At 42.5% G+C, this 25,056-nt stretch overlaps 1 protein-coding gene across 1 annotated transcript in view; it reads right to left on the reverse strand.

Annotated features, from left to right (window-relative positions):
- The window catches only part of DYNC1H1 (dynein cytoplasmic 1 heavy chain 1), a 57,808-nt gene that overhangs the window by 16,545 nt on the left and 16,207 nt on the right, over window positions 1-25,056 (reverse strand). Inside the window, exons 12-54 of the mRNA XM_081001267.1 lie at window positions 24,823-24,963; window positions 24,411-24,587; window positions 23,962-24,072; window positions 23,492-23,611; window positions 22,826-23,065; window positions 22,148-22,303; window positions 21,875-21,988; window positions 20,829-20,939; window positions 20,526-20,735; window positions 19,639-19,785; window positions 18,889-19,055; window positions 18,566-18,739; window positions 17,104-17,269; window positions 16,275-16,463; window positions 15,976-16,170; window positions 15,565-15,847; window positions 15,058-15,158; window positions 14,571-14,730; window positions 13,616-13,859; window positions 13,206-13,389; window positions 12,402-12,614; window positions 11,841-12,079; window positions 11,572-11,728; window positions 10,923-11,150; window positions 10,567-10,797; window positions 10,276-10,416; window positions 9,365-9,598; window positions 8,652-8,858; window positions 8,449-8,570; window positions 7,934-8,099; window positions 7,659-7,822; window positions 6,333-6,462; window positions 5,191-5,324; window positions 4,736-4,850; window positions 4,458-4,619; window positions 3,784-3,998; window positions 3,467-3,671; window positions 3,173-3,346; window positions 2,941-3,060; window positions 2,704-2,824; window positions 1,846-2,041; window positions 1,089-1,206; window positions 661-876 (exon numbers count right to left, since the gene is read on the reverse strand). Coding sequence (XP_080857393.1) covers window positions 661-876; window positions 1,089-1,206; window positions 1,846-2,041; window positions 2,704-2,824; window positions 2,941-3,060; window positions 3,173-3,346; window positions 3,467-3,671; window positions 3,784-3,998; window positions 4,458-4,619; window positions 4,736-4,850; window positions 5,191-5,324; window positions 6,333-6,462; window positions 7,659-7,822; window positions 7,934-8,099; window positions 8,449-8,570; window positions 8,652-8,858; window positions 9,365-9,598; window positions 10,276-10,416; window positions 10,567-10,797; window positions 10,923-11,150; window positions 11,572-11,728; window positions 11,841-12,079; window positions 12,402-12,614; window positions 13,206-13,389; window positions 13,616-13,859; window positions 14,571-14,730; window positions 15,058-15,158; window positions 15,565-15,847; window positions 15,976-16,170; window positions 16,275-16,463; window positions 17,104-17,269; window positions 18,566-18,739; window positions 18,889-19,055; window positions 19,639-19,785; window positions 20,526-20,735; window positions 20,829-20,939; window positions 21,875-21,988; window positions 22,148-22,303; window positions 22,826-23,065; window positions 23,492-23,611; window positions 23,962-24,072; window positions 24,411-24,587; window positions 24,823-24,963 — 7,398 coding nt within the window. The remainder of the gene's footprint in view (window positions 1-660; window positions 877-1,088; window positions 1,207-1,845; window positions 2,042-2,703; window positions 2,825-2,940; window positions 3,061-3,172; window positions 3,347-3,466; window positions 3,672-3,783; window positions 3,999-4,457; window positions 4,620-4,735; window positions 4,851-5,190; window positions 5,325-6,332; window positions 6,463-7,658; window positions 7,823-7,933; window positions 8,100-8,448; window positions 8,571-8,651; window positions 8,859-9,364; window positions 9,599-10,275; window positions 10,417-10,566; window positions 10,798-10,922; window positions 11,151-11,571; window positions 11,729-11,840; window positions 12,080-12,401; window positions 12,615-13,205; window positions 13,390-13,615; window positions 13,860-14,570; window positions 14,731-15,057; window positions 15,159-15,564; window positions 15,848-15,975; window positions 16,171-16,274; window positions 16,464-17,103; window positions 17,270-18,565; window positions 18,740-18,888; window positions 19,056-19,638; window positions 19,786-20,525; window positions 20,736-20,828; window positions 20,940-21,874; window positions 21,989-22,147; window positions 22,304-22,825; window positions 23,066-23,491; window positions 23,612-23,961; window positions 24,073-24,410; window positions 24,588-24,822; window positions 24,964-25,056) is intronic.

Consider the following 25,056-nt stretch of genomic DNA (forward strand, 5'->3'; position numbering starts at 1 on the left):
TATGCAGCACTAGGCAGCTGTAGGAATTATTACAGAAGACACAGAAGTAGTGATACACACATTTTTAAATTAAGCTTCTAAAACTATATAAATTATACTGCATTTATTAACGTGGACAAATTTATAGATTACCTAACTATGCTATTGGTATTAAATATAGAAGAAGAAGAAGAAGAGTTTGGATTTGATATCCCGCCTTTCACTCCCCTTCAGGAGTCTCAAAGCGGCTAACATTCTCCTTTCCCTTCCTCCCCCACAACAAACACTCTGTGAGGTGAGTGGGGCTGAGAGACTTCAAAGAAGTGTGACTGGCCCAAGGTCACCCAGCAGCTGCATGTGGAGGAGCGGAGACGCGAACCCGGTTCCCCAGATTAGGAGACTACCGCTCTTAACCACTACACCACACTGGCAAAATAAGTAAACTCTCTTCAATATACAAATGAACTTTGGATTTTAAATTCATGCCTGAACAAAGAGCACTAACGAGGAAATTGTGTAGAATGCTTAGAAGCACACATTCTATTATCTTTTTGCTTCCCTCAACTAGACCACTCAAGGTTGCAACTATAATGTAAGCCCTTAAGGAGACGTGATAAAAGTGGGAAACCAGACACACATTTCTAAGGAAGCGCAACAAGGATAAATTCACGGCTATCTCACTTTTGCTTCCACAGCAGCCAGATCCGCCTTAATAGCCTGAGCCTCGGAAATCAGCACGGCATATTCTTCCTTGTAGCGGGCAATGCTGGCCTCCAGGTCTCTAATCATCTGTTCTACTTCGTTGGCCTTCTGCTGGTTGTCTTTGGCATCATCCTCCAGTTTCTGCAGTTCGTTTCTCAGGGGCTCTACCCGTTTCAACATGTCGGCATAGTTCAGCTGGGGGGGGGGGGGGAACATAACACCAGGTCACTCAGTTCTGGGACACTTAAACAGTTCTGGTTTTAAAGCTTTGTTATTTTTAAAGCCACTGTGGGATTGTCAGTGACCTGCTGAGCTAAACAGCAAGAGGCAGGAAACCACCTTCAAAATATGACTGAGCTTCTATAGTATTTTATCCTAATCCAGTTAAATACCACAAGACAAGTTACCTGTGCAATAGCCCATTTCACCATAGGGCCACAGGCCAAAGACGCTCTGTTCACAATTTCATAATTGTAACTTGGATTTGACAAGTAGTTCTTCTTCATCTTCTCCCGTATTGCATCACTGGAATAACGGGGGGTGGGGAGACAGAGAGTTTGAGAAAGTATCCGGACAAGCGTGGTGTTACCATCCAGCATGCAATTGCCAAGCCTGCAAGTTATCCCATCACCTTGGTAAGCAAAGCTATAGAACACAAATACCTCATGTCTTCAATATTAAAGTTGACAATGCTGGTGATGAAATTATCTTTCAGAATAACTGGCCTGATCTTTTTCCAGTCATTCGTCTCCTCACCCAACAGGAGACAGATGGATTCTAAAGCCAGCTTTACCGCCGCAGGTGGGTTGCCCATAGCTCTTACTTCAATAAGGTGCTGCTTCTTTATAGAGCTCACAGCTATTAAGGGGATGGAAAAAAGGGTTCAGCATGCAAAAACAAACACTGAAGGCTGCTGCTGGGAATAGGAGAAAGAAATTTGGTTCCAAGACTGAGATTTGGCCACAATGGAATCCACTGAATGGAGAGTTTCTTTCTGAGAATGTTCTCCTTGAATCAAGATGAGATTTGCTAATTTGAAGCAGAAATCGAGCCCTAAAAATTTATGCTTTTTATCCGCAACATGCAAGAAGTGTCGCAGCAGTCTTTGCGAACCATTTCTTTCTGTTCCCTGCAGCAGCCACTGTAAACCTGCCAATTATTCACCTGATCTCCTCAGCAGAAAAGTTTACAATGGTTGGGATGAAGTTTTCCCGCATTATGATGGAACGGATCTGTTTCCAATCAGTTGTGCTTTCACCCAAGAGCAGGCAGATCGACTCTAACGCCAGCTTCACGGCAGCAGGAGGGTTGGCCATAGAACGGACCTCCACCAGATGTTGTTTCTTTATTGATTTAACAGCTAGGAAGAAGCAAGCCCAATCAGCCAGGAGAGAAAAGACAGTGATTTGGGAGAAAACAGGGAAGAGCAAGATGATTAGCAAATCTTGAGGATTGGTGTGAAAGATTCTTAAGCTTCAGCAAAAATCAACTTTGATTTAAAAAACGAAAGGCACAATTTACCAGGCACATCTCCCATGGTTTTTTTTTTAAAGCCAAGGGAAAAGGACCTGGATGTTTCCCAGATTCTCAGCCTTCAGAAACGCCATTTAAAAACACACAAAACTATGATAAGCAACTGCAAAGCCTTTGTCAAAGGCATAGCCAGACTGGGTACTTCTTTTCATGGCAGATGAACTTCTTGGTTTTGTTTTTAAAAGACAATGCTTTTGTACTCAAAGCCTTTTATTTAAAGACAACAACATCCATATACAATGTGGATTATCTAGCAACATGATCTAGCATCCTGGAAAGCTGCACTACTGGTGTTTCTAATCAATCAGAGCCCAAACCTGATTATTGATCAAAGTATTACCCAGAAGAATTAAGCTGACAAGCCAAAAAGCACTGATTTTTTTGGGGAGCCGTAAAGGGCATATTCGAAAGCATGGAGCAAAATGTTCCTGTTGCATGCAGCAGACTGGAATGCACTGAAAAGCTGCCCAACAGATGACTTTCACATACCATTTTGAGCCTCGATGACTGCAGGCTCCACCTTATCCAGATCTTCCTTCACACTCATCTGCTTGTCTGCAATGCCCTCTTGCTGTTTATGCAACTGCTCCTGGATTTCCTGGCTCATAACCTGCAAGCAAGTTACACAGGATATTTCAAGAGCCCCGTTCTTACCCTATCTGCTCCGAGTTAAGAGGCACAACTCGGTGCGACAACATGCTCTAAAAAGGACTTTAAGGTCTTCACCTTTTTCTTCTCTGCCTCTTGCTGATCTTTCACCATCTTCTTCAGCTTATCATTCGCGGCTGCATTCTTGACTTCCAGCTCCTGGCTTTTTATCCGTAAGTCACGGCGAAGTTCTTCCACCTAGAACCGACAGCAAATTCTCAATTACAGTGAACTCTATTCAAGATAACTTCCAAGGATTGTCATGAATGGTTTCTTCCTTCTTCCAATGCTCTTTCCTGAAGACTCATACCTGGTCAACCGTTTCCTTGATCTTCCTAAGACCAACATTCAAATGCATCTGCTGCTCTTCCAGCTCACTCCGTTTCTCATTGAACAAATTGGCATAGTGGTTGATGAAGTCCAAATAATGACGAGGAGTGATGGCCATTGTCCTGCCGCCACGTTTGGCTAGACGAGCATTAGCCTGCCAGAAGGGGAAAAGAGTGTGTTAAAAACTGATGTACGTATTTTAAAATATCCTTCGAAGCAGGAAATGCTTTGGGGACTGCAAGAAGCTGCACAAAAAGTGGGAGGACAAACCCACCTGATGAAGGGTTTGGTGAACAAACACACAGCTGTTCACGATGGCTTCCCTATGGGATGGTGGCTGTGGCAGCTTGTCATAGACAACTGGCATGTAGTCTGGTACAATGTAGTTTGGCTTTTCTAGGTCCATTTTGCTGGTGAACTCTTTGCCAACTTGATAAAGCGCCTCTGTCGACCAGTCTCCAAACCAGTTCAAGACACACCTAAAGCAAAAGATGACATGCTATGAAGACTAACCGTAGTTTATAATCCTGCTCATCTGAATTATCCATACACCACTGTAATGGATGTAACAGAAAATAAGCAGTTGTGTACCTGTTGAAGAGGGCTGGAGATGTAGCTGCTCTGTCCTTCAAGCCCTCAGAAGATGGGTTCATGGTGAAGACCACATGGAGATTACGAATGACTTGGCTGGTGAACCATTTGTATAGTTCTTCATGCGAATCCAACATCAAACCCTCTTTCTGGGCTCCTTCCTTACACTGAGTCATAAGTGTGGCATATTCGTCCCCTTCAAACAAGCCAGGAACCTAAATGGAAGAGAGACACGTTAATTTACAGACAGATATCTGAAATTTGCGTTGAGATAAATATTGATGAGGATCCAATGACAATCTGAAATCAGAGCCTCTAAAAAATTGTTAGTTTGGGCAGTAGATTGTTTTTTCCACAGAATGTGCAAGACCTTCCAAAAAGCTAATAATCTGTTTGGAGGCGAGGGGTTATTGGTTTGCTTTTGTTGTGTTATGTATTTTATATTCTCATTTTATACTGTTATGTTTTGTTATGTACTGTTTTGTTATGAACTGTACTGTGATCTTCAGATGAATGACAGTATACAAATTTAATAAATAAGTTTCTATGTTTGGAACAAGAATTTTATGGGCCTGCACAGCAGCTTGTCAGTAATCCAGAATCTCTTAAACAGGATTGGATGGCAGAGTTCGGATCCCACCCCACCCCCCAAGTCCAGCCTTTAGTAAAGTTACCTCTCCATTGGCCAGCAGAGTATTCATTCTCTCCAGGAATCCAGAATCAAGTACATTTGATTCATCCATAATGAATGCTATTTTCTCATTCTTGCAGCCGGATCGTCTCAATACTGTCCTCAGATCTTCATCAAAGTCTTCACCAGTGTACTTTCTATGCACCTGTGAACATCCGTTATAGATTAAACATCTATGATTTTATCTAGCCTGCCAAGCTTGATTTAATGCTGTAAGAAACAAAAGCTGGATCTTCAGTTTAGGGAAATGGGCACACCAACCTTAATTTGGTAGACACTTAAGCCATTCATCCAAGCCACAAATCGCGAGAGAGTAGTTTTTCCTGCTCCACTAACACCAATGAGAAGTAAGTGTCCCTGAGGCTGACGGAAGATTCTGAAAAGAGAGTCTTGACTTAGAAGATGCAGTACTGACTAGCAGTGAATCCCATGCATGCTTACTCAGGGGTTAAATTCTATTGTTTTCAATGGCACTTATTCCTAGTTAACTGTGCCTACAATTGCAGCTTAGGAGTAACTGGTAAACCATCCCTTACAAAATACATATGTATTACTGGTACATAGTAGGCAGTATCCTTTGTGTTCTCCTCTAGCACTCAGTGTCCAAGGTGATAAAAAAACTGTATCCCCTTTCTAAATACATACTGGACTGGTTTAGAAACATATTTGCCAAGGTGCTACAACTGGAAAAAGTTTAGAACACAAGCATCATGTACCTGTCAATTCTTAGCACATGGTCCAAGACTTCATTGAACAAGACAAGTGGTACGTCAAGTTCTTCTTCATAGAAAACCTTCAGTCTGGCTTTCACATAGTCTCTTAGCTCTTCTTGATTAACTGGAATATAATCCTAAAAGACAGTGCAAACAACTTATATACTTGCAAACCATAAAGCATCAGCATTAGAGCTGTCCTTGCTTATGACAATATCTGAAGATGCACAAAGTATTGCCTATTCATGAAGCTTATCCACGACCTCAATTAATTGACTTGTCTCATGTTGACTAACAATAATCCCCAAGCTTTTCCCAAGTAGGGAACAGTGGTGGGCAACAGACAAATGCGTACTGTATTCCCAAGATGGGGAATGAGAAGCAATCACTGAAAAAATCTAATGAAGCTTTGCGGAACTTCAGCTGAAGGGCAAGAATGAAGACAGCCACGTGGGAAAATTTTGCACATAGGCTGGATGCAACATGCAGCCTCCAGGTGCCCAGTTTGCTGCAATGTGCTTAGTGCCTACCCTGATCATACTTTTCATCAGCTGCTAGCCAAGTAGCCAGCAGACGTAGACTCATTTTTACAAGAAGGGAAGCAGAAGAGGGGAAATGTATGTGAGCTGGACAAGTGGACAATTAAACTCCCGTACAGGCAAACATTCTGCCTGAAGGAAATATGGATAAAATGTGCACCTAATTACATTTATTTTAAGAGACACTCAAAATCCCAGGTAGCTCCATTCTTGCATGAATCTCACACTAAAACAGATAGTAGCTATGGTGTGTTACACCGGGGGGAAATTGAGAGGTGCTCATCCTCAAAAGGATAGCTGTGCCCTGATATCCAAGGAAGTTTTAAAAGCGAGGTCAAGACAGTAACTTCCGATGTAAACACACTAAATGTAATTATGCTCTAAATTATCAGAAGAAATATTATTCAAACCAAGTCAACATCTGCTACCAATGATTAAGTCATGATAATACAATTTGCAACTGATAAAAGGAAAAGTTTTAATGTCATAGGTTTTCTCCATCAACCGAAAAAGCAGAAAAAATTAAACACAGCACACTTCCATATACCCAGGAACTAAAGCAATGTATTGATGTATTAAAGTTCAAGTAAGCAGCAGAGCTTATACCTTGGATAGCCAATTGCTGTACAGAATGGGCCTGGCCATTGCTTTCTCTTTGTCTATGTTGGGGAAGTGCTTCAGAGCTACCATGTCAATGTTTTCATCAGTCCACCGTCTCTCCTCATCTTCCACAAGCCTAGATAAAAGGAGGAACCATTAGTATTAGAAAGCACATTAACAGCTTAAAGTTAAGACTTCATGACAGAGAAGCTTTGGCATTAATATGTTCAAAAGTGTGAAATGAACTTCTCCCAACTACTAGTGAAATGTAATGGTTGCGTATCACTTGCAATGGTCTAAGATTCAGGGACACCACTGGCAATTAATTCATGTTCTGAATATTCCTATAGCTAAGCAATTTCCCTCTGAGTTTGAACCCGGACACTGACATTTACATCATATGCCCAGAGTTCAAATTATGAGTTGTGAAAAGTAGTGCTCAGTTAGCTTGAAATTTGCTCACAAATCCCAAGAGGTATCTAAACATGTTTTAAATACACTTTCCCCCAGTTAGCTGTCCACGTTTTTCCCTGCACTAAGATTTGGGTGGAAAGATGGCCCATAGCAGTGATACTGAAACATGACCTATAAATACTTCCACCGACTTTCCACCCCCAACAAAAAGCCAAAAACCCCAAACCCCTAGGGACCTAGGAAGCTACAGTACATTATACTAAGTTAGACAACTGGTACATTTCTCAGTCTTTCCTACCCTACCTAGAGATGCCAGCTACTGGTGAACAGATGGCAAACTGAATTTATGGTAATGTGCATCCTTCTGTGCATCAAATGTGCATCAAAAACATGTGCATTTACTAGAAAGGGCTTATTTACAGTAACGTAAACTGTATTGTGTTAATTAAGAAAAACATATTGGAACGACTTGCTCCAGTCTGAACACACAAGAGGAATTCTATGCAGCCTGAATGCTTGTGGACCATTATACTACCAAGTGTGTAGTCACACTTTATTCCAGTGAGGTGTAGTGCCTGGTGTTGGACTAGGAACTGGGAGGCCAGGACTGAAATCCCTAATCAGCCATGAAGCTCACTGGGTGACCACGGACCAGCCACTGTGTTTCAGCCTCGCTCATGGGTTGTTGAGAGGATAAAATTGGGGTTGGGAAAGAGATTGTGTACCCTGCCTCCTACCAAAAAGGAGTTTTAAAAAGCATACTGTGATCTCAGTTGGAGACAGCATGGTGCAGATAATGTCAAGGTTGCAGGTTCGATCACCTTATGGGACAGCTGTGCAATCCTGCATTGCAGAGGGTTGAACCAAATGATCCTCAGTGTCCCTTCAACTCTGCAATTCTATGATTTCACACTTTACCTGTCTTGGAAGAGACGCAGGGCTTCATGTGCCCAAATTCTAATGAGCCCTTCAACTGGCAACGTTTCCAGCGGTCTCAGAGCTTCGAAGATCCCTCTCACCCATCGAGTCATTTCACGGGGTGAATAGATGTAGTGCGGCTGTGTGTCTTGAGTAAACCTTTCCTGGAAGTAACAGGATAAGGAGTTGTCCATAGTAACCAGGGAAGTATTTTTTAACCGCTCGCTCTAGACATTTGATAAAAAAGCTGCGAAGAGCTTTATCATTCCAGTTACCTGAGACATTGTGTAGAACTCAACCATGGCAGCAGTGAGAGGTTCTGCATACGTGCGGAGAGATGGAATGAGGCGTAACATAGCGCGATTGAAAGTGCCGTAGATCTGAGTGAGGGAAGCTGGGCCAGGATAGTCCACGTACACAACAGGAACATGGCGCAGAAATCTAGAAAGGCATACAGGAGAGGTGAGTTCTGTAGCACCTCAGCTATTAGGCTAAATACATGGGTCTAGATAAGGCAAAAACAGATCCCGAAAGCTTTCACTGGTCCTGAAAGCACAGCACTGGCTGCTATTGAGATGCCAAGCCATGTTCAAGGTGTCAGAACTAGCGTGCAAAGCCTACTGCAACAACAAAAAGACTCTGAAGTTCTACATTCCAGCAGCCAAAACATTAATAGAGCATTTGAAAGGCTGAATCCTACTTCTTAGTAAAGCACATTAATATGTATGTAGACTGCAGGTTTGATCCTTAAACCTTCAGCAACTTATAGACAGCAATGTGGACACATTACCTATGTGAAAGAGGCTTCCTTCCAGGATCTGTAGGCGGGTTACACGCTCCAACAAACTGAATTCGCTCCAGTTTCACCCATGTCTGGTCAGATGTGCGGTAGAAACCTCCATGTTCCACCATCTGAGGATTTGAGAGAGGCGGTTATGACGGAGTTTAACTACGACAAAAAAGGTTGAGTTCTTTAATCTGACTTATACTCACCTGTCTGATGAAGGATATGACTCTCTGTGTGCCGTATTTATCCATATCCGGCAAGTTGATTTCGTCACAGAAGAGCACCAGCCACTTTCCTAGCTGGACAGGAGCCAACACCACACCGTTAGGCGTACGCCTGTATTCACAGTAGTGATCAAAGGTTTTCAGGAGCAGCTCTGGAGTTGTAGCACTGGAGAAATTCAGACCAACCACCTAAAAATGCAAGGATGTGATCAGGAAAGGAATATGCGGCAAGATCCAAGAGGCATAAACACTGCCGACTGGTGACAGCTTTTAAAGTTTTGTTGCTCGCCTTCCTTTGTTCTTTATGAATGCAGCTCATGTTTCTATGGGAGGAAGTCAACATCGTGACTTCCCTCTCTTGCTCTTCTGCAAGCATGCCAGGTTAGCTGAATTTGTTTTAACTGCTTTTTGTAAACTTGAAAAGTGGTATCTAAAGTTCTTAAACTAACAAACCATTCTGGCTCAGAGGCAGCAATGAACTATCTACACAATGGCTTGGCAAAAAACCAGAGGAATGAGCGCCTCCTCGCTCGTTCTGCTTATTGCATTGTTGTGCAGAGAGATTTAATTAAACGTGGAAGATGAATAAATTTTTCTGATCTTCTGCAGCTCAGTGGCATTTTAAAGCCTGCAGATGTGGTTACTCATTCAGAATGTTCGGAATGGGAGAAGGTCACACACAAAGAACTGTTTACCTCCATGTCAGGCAAAGCCCTGAGTGCACTGAAGAGAGTCATGGTCTTTCCAGAACCTGGCGGCCCACACAGCACCAGCGGTTTGTGCTCCGCGAGCCAAGTATACAACAATGCTTCGTGGCGGACGGTGTCTAGGGTTGGCACCACAACATCAGGAGCTGCCACTTTGTGAGTCTCGACTTCAATCTGCGGGACCTTTGACTGCCAGGGAATCCACTCGCCAGTAATTGAGACCTATGGAGAGAGAGAAAGAAAATTAAGTATCTGGCATTATCTGCTTCTCTTGCTGCCTAAACAACAACTTGGTGTTGTTTAAAGCGGCTACTTCAAGGTTTAACATTAATTGCAACGTTAAGCTGATCAAAAGCATTTAAAATAAGTTTGTGTATATATTGCTGGTACTACTGACTCCTATATATTTATGTTAGCCCTGCTTTTGTTTGCTGGAATTTAAAAAAAGTGAAGTGCCTCCACTAAGCTGACAGCAAACTAAGAACACTTTATAAAAGTGTTTAACAAAGAAACTCATTACAGACAGCAGCTAATACACTTCTGAGTGAGAGGGGGAAATGACTCTAAAATACCTGAGTATACCATCTAAAAGCAAAGTATGCTTTTATTTTGAACTTATTTATTCTGATATACAACTGTATGAATTAAAAACCAACGAGATCAATAAGGCTCAAGGATCAGTTTTTAAATCTGACGACAGCCAAATCACCAAGAAATTTGTTTAGTTAAGCGCATGGTTCAAAACCTAAGTGCACTGAATAAATATGTTGCTGCCAAGTCTCTGGAAGAAGGCTATGAAATCATCTATTTTGTTGTATTGATGAAGTTTTGTGCAAATAGCATCAATAAGTAATTACATTAAGCCTGGCATTTAGAAAATGGAAAGGTTTATTTTTCACCTCGTAATCAATGATAGGTATATTTGGTGCAGAAGGCAGTGGCACAGTTGTGATTCTCCTGATGTATTCACCCAGCTCGGCCCTCATCTTCAGACGGCTGTCTCCGCACAGGGACCACAGAATCGCATACACGAGGAATCGCTGAGAAAGTTCAGAAACGGATCAGTAAAAGTGCAGGGAAAAGGGGAATCCCACACAAGAGAGCCACATGAAAATTAACAGCAAGATTAATTAACAAGGCTGGCAGCTTGAGAGTTTCCTCTTTTTTATTTACTTAGCTATGGGAATTACCTGGATGTAGCGTTCCAGCTGATCTATCTGCATAGGGAAGTCTGGGTGGTTGGCATTGTACTGTGCTACGTTGCGGCAAGCCTGGTGCAGCATGGAGAAGAGGGAGCCAAGACAGCGCAAGCGAGTGAGGTCCATGATGTGCTCCAGCTTGAAAGCATGTTCGAGCGCCTTCGTCACCAGCCCATTCGATGTGAAGTATGGCTGCATAATTGTTGCTGCATCTCTCTGAATCTGTTGAAACAGCGTTTCGTCAACCATTATCGGGCAAAATAGAGCTGAACTACTAGTATAATAATTTGCGTGCCCACAGCAAGGTGGTACTGCAATCTTTTATGTTATATACTCTTGATCTATACCTGCAACATTGGGGAAGCTGCTTCCTCTCCTTCATCTTCCTTGCCCTTTCTCCTACGCTGAGCTTCCTCTTCACCTTCATCCAGAGGGATGCTCCTCAGTCTGGCCAGGAAGTTGTTGAAAATCATGTCAGTGCTTAGAACATCTTCACTGAACCAAACCATGCCACATCTTGACACTGTGGCCAGAGTAGCATACTTCAGATCTTGAACTTCAAACATGATGCGCACCTATGGGAAAAAGCAGAAAGATGGCTTAGAAACCAGTGCCGGCCTCAAAATTATCTGAGGACACAGCTGTGTCTAACTTCTAAGAGTTTTCTCCTTCGACTAACCTTAGCCTGTTAAGAGGCCACTGGGAGCATTAAGACAGCATTGCAATCAGAATGGTACAAGTTAAACCTCAAGTAATATTTTATAGCCAGCCCTTTAAGTAAGGCAGTTCCTCATAATCTAATGGGAACTGGCAAAACCCAACATGACAAAACCAGGGAGTAACAACCTACTTCCAAACTGTGTCTGTTGGAAACACCTTAAAATTAATTTCCTGGCTGACACAAGCATCTCAAAATAACAGACATTTTCCCAATCTGGCAATACTGTCCAAGCAGATTTATTTTCTTATTTGGGAAAAAAAAGTAGCTAGCCTTACGTTTGGTGGAAGGCTCAGACGTTCTCCATTTGGCAGTGTCAGCAGCTTGTTGTCATCCAGAACAGAGTTCAAATTCTCAACCCACTCAGGATCAACATCTCCATCGAAGATGATCCACTGCCGTTTCTGTAGTTCGCCTCTCACGTTATCTATTATCCTAGACAAGGGAATAATGTAGGGCCATTTGAAAAAACGTCCAACCAGCCCAAGTTCTTCCTACACCTGGGAGAAATTTCTAGCTCACACCTTTACTTATAGCACACACTCACTTTCTCAAGACATGCGTAAACAGCCCATCTGTCCACTCTCTGGTGTTGGGATCGAGAGTGCCATAGAGATGGTCTTTGCTGATGGCTTTGGGATCGATGATGTGAGCAACACCTTCCACACCCTCCAGCCTCTCCAGTGCTTTCAGAAGAACTCTCCAAGCCATGGTCTTTCCACTTCCAGATGGGCCCACCATCATCAAACCATGATTGATCTGGGTAATTTGGTAGAGCTGAAGAACCTATGGAGAAGGAGAAAAATCAAAGCGTTGCATGAGGAACATCTTAATGTAGAATGCTTTGGGTGGGTCCAACTGTCATGGTCCAAAAACAAGTAAAGCCATCACTTTGCTGAAGCTAAGCAAGTCTGGGTTTGCTCAGTGCTTGGGTGGGCGACACCTGGCAACCACAGGTATACTACCTTGGGTTCCATGATGGAGGGGAGATAGAATATAAATACAAGGAAGATATAATTATCTTGTTTAAATGTCTAGAAGGCTGTTTGTGGCCAGATCTCACATAACTTTGTGCTATTTGTTGACAGTGAGCACTGACGCAACGTACCTTTTCAACCCACATGCTGCCAATGTCTTCCCCATCGCCGTACGTCAGGTACATTTCCTGACAGACCTTCTTAAGCTCTTCCCTCAGGGCAGTCATTTCTCCACGGTGATACTGAATGCCAGGGAACACATCGGACAAGAGACTGAAAAGCAATGGTATGTCTTCTGCAACCAGTTTGGGTACCATTGTTTCACAGACACTCTGGATCAGGATCTACACAGAAGAACAAAAAATCCGACTTGCTTATTAACTGGTGTGTGAAGCATCATGAAAATACTCAAGTGATACTTCTGGGTACAATATCAAATTCAGATCCTACATCAGAAATACTTTATTTATTTATTTATTTATTATTATTGCTGTTTATTAACTTTATATACCACCCTTCATCCAAAAATCTCAGGGTGGTTCGCTAGATAAAAATGCAAAATAGAAGCACAAATACTTAAGATCTACATGCTAGATAAAATGTAAAGAAATAAAAGCTTTGTGAATGATGCAATGTCAATTACTGAATTTTCATTTAGATTTTTAGATATTATACTATGGAGAAGATGTCAAGTTTGTTCACCCTCATGATGAACAGCAGCACTTCTGACACCAATTCAGATGCCTTCTACCAAAGCCTACTGGTAGCCAGCTAAAGCAACATCTACGGCAGCAAGAGGCATGATAGACATGAATAGAGTGCAAGAAAACAATCAATTTAACACCACACTCCTTTTGTGCGTCCATAGTCTCCAAGCATCTGCGTATGTAACTGTACTTTACATTAGTTCCGTCACATGCAAACCCAGGCTATACCTCTTGTTCTGGCAAGTTCTCAGCAATTTCTCCTTCATCAACCACTTCACCACGCTCCTCCTTCTCCCGTTTTATTCTCTGAATCCTCTCTCTCTTCACGTTGCCAGCACTGATCAGGACGCTCTTCAGAGCTCTCAAGCCAAAGTCATAATGGCTTTGAGAGGAGAGCTGCTCATCACATAACCTAAGAAACCAAAGACACCAACTGATTAATGCTGAACATGGCTTGGCAAGTTATACTACGGTTGCATGACAAATGATTAAGCATAGTCAGATGCATCAGAATAACTGACGATTAAGTTTCAGAAATATAACAGTGCCGGCAGCAGGTTGGACCAGTTAATGCTGAATTCACACAGCTCTAAGAACAAATCATGGTACGTGCTTCTACTACTAGCAGTGTTTCTTACTTGAAGAATGGGACAATCTTGTTGGCAAGCACTTCTGCTGTCCGAAATCCCTGGGAATACAGCATGACTTGGGCAATCAGCTGACGGTCAGGTTTTGTCATGGCCAAGCTCCGGAACAGCTTCTTCAAGTTGTCTGGGAGATTTGATCTACCGGCATAGCCAGGGTTCATTGTGATGAAAATTGCCATGTCTGCGCTCACTTTCACTTGTTTGTTCAGCAACTCACAGGTAATGGTGGTGGAAGCTGGAAGCAAGCATTGGTCGTTCAGTTTGCTGTTCTTAACCAAATCAACTTGCTTATGCACACACACATAAAAGGAAGTTAGCAAGTCTAGCAATTAGACTTCCAAAGCCCAAAGAGGTAAAGAATTCTCAGAGAAGCGACACAGAAACAGAAACCACCCTAGGCTTTTGGGAAAGACAGGGAAGAATGAATTACTCAGACTTCTGTTCTTTGTGGATTCCATACTTGCTTAGATCTCCAAGCACCCTTCTCTTCCTCCCTTCTCTCCAAAGTCCCCTCCTTTCCCCCTACTCTTTGTCCAAGCACCTGCTCCCCATAGCTCATCCCCTTACTCATCAAACCTTTGCAGCTCACCTGAACCACCCCTCTCACTCAACCCACCACCCCACCTCTCTCAGCTGACCTGCCCCACTTCCCTAAGCCCAGCTCACTGGCCCACCACCCCTATTGCTTTGCTCACTCCTCTGCCCCATCCCCACTCACTTGCCTGCCTGACTCTAGTGCTTGTCTCACCCTGAGCATGTGAGGCTGTTGCCACTGTGACAATGGACTAGCAAAAATATAGCACAGCGATAGAACCCATGTTTATAATGTCCAGTTTTAAGAGAGATGTTAATTGGTCGGGGCCCCCCCTGAGTTTGTTTCAGTTGTTGTATCCTGTTAGATACCACACATGAATAATTAGCAGCAGGGCGTATGCATCAAACATACTTTTCTCCAAGTTTGGATTTGAATGCTCTCGCAAGGCTTCTTGGATGCACTGGACCTGCTGGGAAACGGCAGAAAGCATTCGCTCCTCAAGTCTGTTGAATTCGTCAAAGCAGCCCCACGCGCCCACTTGGCAAAGACCCACAAAGATGCGTCCCATTGCCTGAAAAAAGGATGGGGAAGGTTAATGAACACTGAGAAACTGTGGAGTATTATACGGCAGAATAGTAGACTGAGCAGTTGTAAAACGGGGCTGGATTTTCCCTTAAGTTTTAGAGAGGCAGAAATTGCTATTATTGGGCAGGGCATCCTATAGGGTACCAATCTTTTGTACGGACACAGAATCATAGAAGTGCTCCTTCTTTCGCTTCAGAATATGGGGCTGCCCAATGAAACCAGCTATAGCTTCCCTGTACACTTGACACTTGAAACTTGCATGATTTATTATCAGTATTCCAAGGTAGCATAATGATAGTTGAAACCACCATACCTGGAAGTCAAATGTTTCGTCGCAGTTGAACACGAGAACAAAGCGTCCAAGCTGGTGACCAAGAGCCTTAACGGATTCTGTTTTACCGGTTCCAGCAGGCCCTGTCCATTAAATAAAAAAAGAGACATGTTTCATGTCATCTTAACCATCACTTCCAAATGATAGCCATGCCCAACACTTGTTACCGCTTTATAGCCATACAATTTTCTTATAACCCTCAGTCTTTGGAGGATTCAAGTCGAATTCCAGCTCGATACCAAACTAGAACCCTAAGGCATTGTACAAAGGACTCGCAGGGGATCTTCTATCCAGTAATTAAGTAGATGTGTTTAGTTTCAGCAAGACTGCTGTATTATATGTCTCAAAGCAAACCCCCGAGATCCTTTTAGTTAAGACTAAATTATCTGTGCAGCTATTAAAATTGCTTTGCTACCTGAACACACAATTTTTTGTTTCCAGCGTTAAGAAAGCTTTTGAGAAATGGGCATACAGAAAAGAGTAACCTACCAAATGGAGAACCTCCCAGCCTGGCTTCCAAAGCTTGGGTCATTGTCAGGTAGCATCGATCAGTAAGAGGCGTCTGCACCAGTTTATCCTGAACGCCAAGATATTCAAAGCCATAGTTGAACTTGGCATTGGCCATCTGGATGGACAGTTGCTGCAACACGTCTGTCTGTTTAGGGTCAAAGTAGAACCTCATCTGGCTCAGCCAATCGAAGGATTTCGAGTTGTCAATTCTGCTTTTAATCAGAGATCGCGTGACATCCCTTTGGTGGACCAGCTCAGTGATCTTTTGAAAAAAGAAAAGGTGAAATTCAGAATGCAAAGTATCAAAACAACTATTTCATGAAACATCATCATGTTTAAAAGCAATTGGAGATGGGACGTCTAGAGAGCATAACGAAGGCTGCGGCTTACCAGGTGTTCCAACTTCCTTCTGCGGAGAGGTGGCTGCTCCATCAGCACAGAGTCTGCAAGCACATTCAGGGTGACCTCAACATTGGTCAGCACAGACTGCAGAGGGCTGCTGTCACCGCCCCCGCCCATGCCACTCAAAGCAGACTCCACGTTTTCTGACCAGGCAATCTGGGCTGACAGGACAACAAGCTGGGCCTAGAGCATTAAAACAGAAATAGGCATTGGCTTTTGCCAGATGTTTCCCTTTCCTTCCCCAAAAAGCACAATGCATTTTACTGAAGGCTGAAGAGAACCTATACCTGGTATTTGTCAATCCAGGAGATGTAGGTAGCTGGATCAATAGAGGTTGCTTTGCCAAAGATTTCGACTTCTGTGACAGACTCGGCAAGCAGCTTGGCAAGTGTGACTCTCATTTCTTTCTCAACAAGTGTGAGCCACTCGTTGATCTTGGGATGCTCCGTGATTGAAACGGGAGTTTTGAACAACACCTGAAGGGGGAAAAAATCAAGTTTAAGTGTGTTTTTCTTTTCATAAAAGCTAGGATGAGGAATCTTTCTAGCTGGTGGGCCAGATGTAACAGTCTGCACATTTGTCAAATTCATCGCAGGGAGACAGAAGACCTGCAACATGTGAGGACTTCACAGCGACGTGCAAAGCTTGCAAATTGCCCTGTGTGGTGCTTTGAAGCACCAGAGACTTGGAATTCAGCTGACAAGAAGTAACTTGTTTTAAACCTTCTTTCTGCAGGGATTGGTTGTGTGACCAAGCTTACTACGGGACACTTGAACACAGCTGATTCAAAGGGTTTGGAGTTACCACCTATCAGCTGATATGCAGTAACTCCAAACCTGCTGACCTTTGGAAAAAATAAATACTTGTAAGAACAGAGCCTTTTGTTCTTTCCAAAGGAAGTTGCAGAGCTCCTTGAACAGCACTTCCCAAGTGCCTGACAACCAACTGATGCTTGGGCTCTTGGAAAGCCAATTGGTGGATCCTGCCAAGCCCTGCCTTTACATGCCCTTCACCTGTTGTCAGGTGTAAGGCAGGTGGGCGTAGCTTGCTCCTGATGGCCTGGTTGTTCGGAGGTTCCCCACCTGTTTTAAAGAGTGAGGTATCCCTTCACTGTACCTCCTCTCCCTCGCGTGAAGATATTCCCAGAACAATGGAGCTGTCCTCGTTAAGGATGATGCTCGACACTCCAGCAAACATCTTCTTGAAGTGCTTCTGCAGTTTAGCTACGTTCTTGCTGTTCCCTATGATTTCGAGCAAGTCTTCATCACCAACAAAGTAGAACCTAAAAAAAAAGAAAGCTTGCCATTTTAATGAACAAAAAGGGATACAGTGAAATGCAAAGTGACAAGCATCTAGTACCCCTCAACAAACCCAGGATTTTTCTATGTGGACTGTCAAGTGAAGCAATAGAAGACTACATCTGTCAGCTGATGGGAGCTGTTCCATTAGGCTGCAGTAGAGGGAGTGAAGGGAAACAGGGCAGCCATCAGCTATGCTGAGAAGCCAGCTCTATCAGGCTTCTCCCTCCCACAACTGTTACCTGGGAGCTCCCACTCCATCGGGATGCAGCAGAGGAAGGGTAAAGGGGCCACTTCACCAGCTTAGCTGAAACCAGCAACCTTTTGCTCCCCCAACCTCTTCAACTCTTTCCATTCCAGTTGATCAAACACCTTTGTTGACTAACAGAAGAGGATCAGGCCAATGGTCCATCTAGTCCAGCATCCTGCTCTCAGTGGCCATCCAATTGTCTATGGGAAACCCTCGAGCAGAGCCTGAGCACGAGAGCACTCTTCCTTCCTGTGGTTTCCAGCGACTGGCATTCTGAAGCATTACTGCCTCTGACTGTGAACAACTAGTGTCCAAGTTTACTTTTTTCCTGCCTCCCTCCCAGTATTTTTTGGGGGTCACACATTTAGGTTGTAGGCTTAAGACCAGGGCCCCATCTTACTACTGATGTTTGTAAGCCACTCTTCTTGGTTGAAGAGCCAGGTTGAAGTCATTCGAACATAAAATAATAAAGCTGACAGCATTGTTTATTGTATTTACATATTCACATTTGCCGTTAGTAGGTAGGTAATTAGTTTCAAGACAACATGGGAAGCCCAGACCGCAAATTACTGAATCCACTTACTATACAGTATTGTGTCAGGTCACAAAACTTTTCAATCCAAGGCTCCCAAATGAAATTTAATAAATAATACTGGGGGGGGGGTATTGTTTTTGTTAGTTATTACGGTATATACTATTGCGTTTTTAAATCGTAAACTGCCCTGTGATCTTCAGATGAAGGGTGGTACAGAAATTTAATAAAGTATAGCTCGTCGCTGCATTATAATACACTGAAGGCATTTACATAACTCTAGCTATATCTTAATGCAATGGTCACTCTCTTTTAAAAGCTTGTCCCCAATCCAAATTATTTCCAAGCCAAAATCTGCACAGGTGGTTTAATTTTTTGGTCAAACACAAGATTAGAACATGGAGGATGATAAGGTAACATAAAGCCTGGGGGGCAATGTATTAATGCCAGAGTTTGCTTATAGAACAAAACTAATGCAGTGAAATATCAATTCTTTACCGAGGGAAAGAAGCTCTCTCTCTCTCCAGGTACTCTCCCAAAGCTTTCTGGATCTTCCCAAGCAAGTCTGCTAATCTTTCCAGTGATCTCTGTACACCCTGAATATTCAGAACATCCATGACCAGGGGAGATTTGGACACCTTTTTCATGAGGGCCAGAAACTCTGTACTGATGCTGTGAAGTCAAGAAGAGAGAGCATTGAAACAAAACAGAACCACCACCAGTCAATGTCTCAAAGGAGGGATACATGAAAGCCTCCTGGGTGAAATAAGAAGTTACAGAGATTCCTGCATTCACATTTATCTTCAAGAACAAAACATTACCTTTGGAATCTCTGTGTTTCAACAGGCAACAGGTGCTTGATATCAGCGCTCCCAGTGAAGATACCTTCCAGGTAAACCCAGCGCCTCTGGACATCTATCCAGACATCAAAAAGTGCCATGATACGATTCAGTTTGTCTTCCCAGCTTAGGGCATCTTCTTCAAACACCTACAGATCAATAAATGGCTTTAATTTATGTAACTGAGTTACACATTTATTGTAAACAAAGCACAATGCAACTATATTTAAGCTGTGTTATCTATATTAAAGAAAATTTATAACCACATTTTCCTCAATAAGGGATTAACGTGTCTAACAATAAATGTAAAAATTGCATAATCAAAAAAGTACACCAAGAATAAAAAACCAGAACAAACTGATCAGCAAAAGCTCAAAAAACACTTATGGCTCAAAAGCCTTCCTAAAATAGAAGGTTTTAAAACAACCCAGCATAAGGGCATTTAAGAAGGGCTGAGATGAGCCTCTCTCGGGAGAGGGTTGAAAAGCCTGGGCATGAGACACCGAAAACACCCTCTGCCCAGTGCCAACTAAATGCAATTCCAGGGAAATTAGGACCAAGATGATCTCAGAAAGCAGGCTGGATTGTGGGGAAGCTCATATAATTGTGTTCAGTGCTTGCTAGTTAGTCATAGCTATACAGAAGGGTGCAAACTGAAGCATATGCATTAACATTCCTGAATACATTAAGAGACAGAAATGAAAAGAGCAAAAGATACATTTTGGATTCTACCTTGTAGTATGGCGATAGCTTCATTGCAGAAACACTGTTGATGTGCTCTTTGACTTTGTTGAAAAGGTCATCCCAACCACGAATCAAACGACATTTGTTCTGGTAGTTAACCAAATCCAGCTCATAGGTGTTCCACACTTCTCGTATCTTTACAGAAAATAATGTAGAGTGATGTTTAGGATTAAAGGTAAAAAATCAGGCAGGCCAAGGCTGCTTTTCTTTAAAAATAGCCCAACAAATGATGAAGAGCCAGAGTACATCTATGTAACAAGTGATCATCAGGAAGTGGTTATAAGACCTTTGTCTTATAAGTGTGGCCAGATGTTCAAATGGTTCCACTTTTGATTCTATCATTATTTCACTCTGGAGTAATTAGCTGTTTCTTTATCTAATAAAATGTATATACTGCTTGATAGAGACAAGAAGTTTACAAGAATATAAAACGTTAACACTATTGATCAAAAATATTCAATACATAGATGATTAAAATCAACAGCAGCTTCTAAGAACAGAACTTTTTGAAGTACACCCTGCAGCCTGACATAGGTTTAACCAACTGTCCTCTAAAAAACTGGACTTCCTTGGGAAGGACAGAATATTGCCAGCAAGTTGCTGTTTCCTCTTAAGGAAGAAAACTCCCCAGCACTCCTGAGTGCAGAAGGCTGTGTTCCTTGAAGGAAGCCTCTTTAGCCTTTTCCAGCAAGCCTTCTTGCCACCTTCCCTTTACTCTCTCACTAATGCAGGGTCAGAAATAAGTAGCAACCATTGCATCAGGACTTGTCTTCCTTCAGTGACAATGGTTTTGTTTGAGTTAAGGGAACTTCGCTGGAAATATAGATTTAAAGTTTTTGAACGAGCAAAAGTATTTATTAAAAGCCAATAGCTACCTGCTTCAAGAATTCTTCCAGTGCCATCTCTCCCTGTGCTACAAGTAGCACATCTTTCACAATCAGTTCATTCTTCTGCAAATCAACATCCCAGATCTGCCCCAGGGTTAGTTCGGAAACCACCCAATTCACGTGCAGCCTCTTCATCAGTTGCTTCCAATGGCGATCTTTAAGAGCCTCTGACTTCAACTCTATCACCAACATGTTTATCTGTGGGGGGTAGAAATGAAGAAAAGGTGTAAACTTGTCTTGTTAGGCATCAGCACGATGTTCTATCCAGAGGTCTTTCACCAGCAAGCTTACCTTCATGTAACCTTTCAGGAGCCTCTGCACGTATTCATAGGATGCATATTGCCGTAAGCGAGCAGGGAAATTTTTCAGCTGGTTGAGTAAGCCATCTAGACTTTGACGGAGCTATAAGGAAGATGGGGAGCAAGTTTTATCCAGTTAACAGACTGCACAAATTGCTGAGCATTACCCATTTGTTATTTTTATTAACGGACGGCTCACCCAAGTAGTCCTATTTGCCAGGAACACCGACCAAGTTATTATCTTGTTCTCCTTTCTGATACAACAAGAGCCCATCTGCATGTCTACCCATAAGCTGTTCTTTATGCTCTTTATCAAGTCACCCAAAGACTCCCTAAAAAAGACTAGCCTCACAAACTCATTCTAAGTGTTCTTCTAAAATGGTCCCAATGTGCTACTTTTCTGCATCTTGCCTGCCCAAATTCCATACCAGTACCACCATGCCCCCCCCCCAATTTTATTATTATTTATTAAATTTGTATACCACCCTTTATCCATAGATGTCAGGGTGGTTTGCAACATAATTTCAGCTTCTCCTTTGCTGAGCATCCCTCTGCAACTCCCCAAAGTCCCCCAAAGTCTTCCAAATGTCATAGCAGATGCCCCCATCCATCTTACAAACCTAAATCTACCTGTCATCCAACATCCTCACCATCCTTCTCTGCATCCCAAATTCTTCCCCCTTGATTACAAATGCCGACGAGCTGCACTGCTAATTTAAATAGAAAGGTAAAGAAGCTGATGTTGAAGCCTGCAGTGGTAGCCATTGGTAGGCTGGTCTCTTTGCCTTACTGACAGGTTAGCTTCCTATGCCCAAGTTAGTTCAGAGATGTGCAGAGATGGTCAGGGTGCTCTGGGACAGGATTGAGGTCCCTGGGGCGTAGGTTTAATCAGAGCTATCAAATATGTGCCAAACCACGTCAATGCTGACTATACAGCAGAACATTTTCAGCTTCTGTTTTGCAGCGTTTTAAGAGGATAGATTTGCAATTTCTCTTGCTATGGTCCTCAAGTTCTTTACATATACACAGCTGAAGTACCTTGCGAGGCTGTACTGAAACCCACGGTTGCTCCTTCATTTGATCAATCTGTTCCCAGACCTTGGAAAGCTCAGACCAGACTCCTTTAAGGTCTTGGAGCTCTTCTAAAGCAACCTACGAGACAAGAGATGGTTCGAAACATTGGTAATTTTAGAGGGGGGAAAGCAGGATATGACAAATAATTCTAGTAGGTTTCGATCAGCGTAGCTGGAAAGATCTTTCTACGGAATACAGCAGCTGAAATTTATACGCCCGGCTACTAGATTTTCATACCTGAACACGTTCTTCGCTACCACTGAGAAGTCCTGTATCTGTGAGTTCCAGAGCTTCCTTGGCCTTTGCACATTTCTCACGGTCATCCTTCAGCCTTCCAAACTTTCCTTCGTAGATGGTAAGGGCTTGGAGAGCTTCCTCTGGGCGCAGGTTGCCCTGAAGAAAGAAGTGAAATACTATTATCAGACTAGGCATAGTGCAGTTCACTGTTATGTAAGGTGGAACTTTTGACTACGTGTACCAAATTTCACTTTTATAGATCGTGTACGACTACCTCAAGCTATTTTGAAATATAGCATATCCCAGTTTTGCAGAAGAGAGGTACAAGCACCCCGTTTTCAGACTTCCCATTAAGTTGGATGTCAAGGAATATAAAAGCACCAAATTCCAGTTCTCAAGGTCGTGTTGAGTCGGTTAGCCCCAAGTATCATTGGGGTTTGTTAGTGAATGAGACAGCTAGGCACAATTACAAACATTCATAACGGAAACATAATTTAGATCATTGGTCTTCAATTGGTGGGTCTCAGCCTGACTTAAGGCAGGATAATATTTGTATGGTGATCATGCTGTTAAGTGCCAAGTGCACTACTAGATGCATGTTTTGGCTAAAGGAGATCATAGGTGTCAAAGGAATGATGACTCAAGGCTCAAAATGCCAGAGCACTGAAGACAACTTACAGTTACAGGCTTTGTTTTCTCCCAGTCTGTCAGTAAGTCAACTGTACGAGTCTCCACAGCTCGATCTTCCTGAACGATTTTCATTTGCAGGTTTGCTACTTGCTGCTGAATGGCAGAATCCTTTCGACGCATGATGTCATTGAAAGCACCCCATTCTCCTTCAATGTTATCAATGTACAACCAGGATGAAGGAAATTGGAACCTCTGCTTCTCAAGCAAACGCTGGCCATTACGGTAGAGCTATAGGCACCAAAAAATAAGTTACGATTCTAACAAAAAGTGTCAAGTTCAGATGCTACCGTTACACTGAAACTCGTCACCATGTAGGTTTTTAAAAAAAAAACAAAACTTTAAAGGTTATTTTATTTTGACGTATCCCCCGAACAGGAGATATGTACAGCAATGTTTTATTTGGTACAGGCTTTGATCACATGTCTTCTTGTAATAAAGATTGCGGTGGTGTGTGTGTGGATGGTCATGTATGCCTTGGAACACACGTAAATGGGGAGTTGCCTGTACAGCTGTCATTGGCTCTTATAGCATTTAGGCACCAGCTGTCGACATACTTTCATGCAAGGCTGTGAACTGCCTGGAGATATTTGGATGAAGAGTGGTAAAGCTTTCCCCGTTGAAACTGATTGCAGAAACATGTTGTAGAAAGCTTACCTCAACTTGTTTCTCAAATTGTTTGATTTTGCGTTTCAGTGACTGCACGTATGTGATGAACGTCACGGCATCGGATGTGCTGGCTGTGTCCACTGAGTGCTGCTCCAGCTCTTGCCGTGACTAAGAAATGGGAAAAAGGAAATTTTAAAAAATGTTCTCATAAAGGAAAGGGAGTAAGTTTTAGATGCCCTGTTCGAAAAACAAGTAAAGCCTCTATGGAGGTGCCAATCACCCTCAATTAGTTTAATACAGGCATAGTACAGGCACTCACAGTTCTTCAGACATCCCACTATTACGCATACGGTTTTCCCCCTCTAAGATTAACAAAGAAAGAAAGCTTTGACATGGAACAATCTCCTTCATCCCATATTGAGAGAAGAGAAGCAAGTGTTGCTATCTATGGTTAGGGGCACCTTTGGCAAAAATTTCTGCTTTGGTATTTTCAGTGGGACAAATTTTGGCAAACTTACCTTGGAAATTTGAGAATGGAACTCTGTCATGTTTTGGCCCAGCATTTGACCAAATTTGCTGAGCACTTCCTTATGCCAGGAATCATACTTCAAGTTCACCTTTGATTGCACCTATACAATTAAAACAGTGGTCATTTTACTCTATGCCATCTATCTTATAATTTGCAAACTTGTGTTTCTTATATACTGTAGAAATAAATTAAAAAATTGTCCAGTAGCACCTTAGAGATCAACTAAGTTTATTTACTGATGTTACTCATCCCCTCACCCCTCCTACTTGTGGTCTGTTCTTTGATACCATTTAATGAAAATTAATGCAGGAGATATCTACTACATTATTCCCGCATCGCAGGGGGTTGGACTAGATGATCCTTGGGCTTCCTTCCAACTCCACAATTCTATGATTCTATAATTCTACTATCAGTTCTATTTTCCTTCAGGGTGTTTACCTTTCCATAGTCGATGATAACAGGCCCAAATTCCTTCCTGGTTTCAGCATTGTCAAAGGTTCCCCTGGCTTTTCTTATCTGAACCAAGAGTGCTTGCCACTTATTTAAGTCTTCTCCAAGGCGGTTGTAGATATTCTCAGCTTGCATATCCCATAAACACTGATACTGGAGCCAAACCTACAGATCGAGTGTGCACACACAAAAGAAATATCTCAATTTTTCATTTTAAGGATTTGTAAGCTATTAGATATATCCAATTCTCGGGTTTATGAACTGGTAACTAAAACTGTAAACTCCGTACTTTAAACAAATGTTAAATAACTCATCATTCCATATTCTTGATCAAGACACTGTCACGTGGAATAATGTTACGTAATAACTCTGGAATAGGAAACATAACATGTTCTCTTACCTTCACGTACTGTTCAACTTCTGTTACAATCCCCATGACTGCAGAGTAAGACTCTTCAAGTGCCGAAGGGCCATCTGGCATCCGTGTCAGGGCATTACGGTAGAATTTTTCCTCTTCTGATAATTCATAGTGCACACCCACCTAACAAAACACAGAAGATGTACCACATTTTGATTTAAAAGCAATGAGAACATTAAAAAAAAGAAAGATTTAGGATAAATCAAGATTCTTGAG

This window comes from Podarcis pityusensis (assembly GCF_964106645.2).
Source record: "Podarcis pityusensis genome assembly, chromosome: 1".
Taxonomy (NCBI): Eukaryota; Metazoa; Chordata; class Lepidosauria; order Squamata; family Lacertidae; genus Podarcis; species Podarcis pityusensis.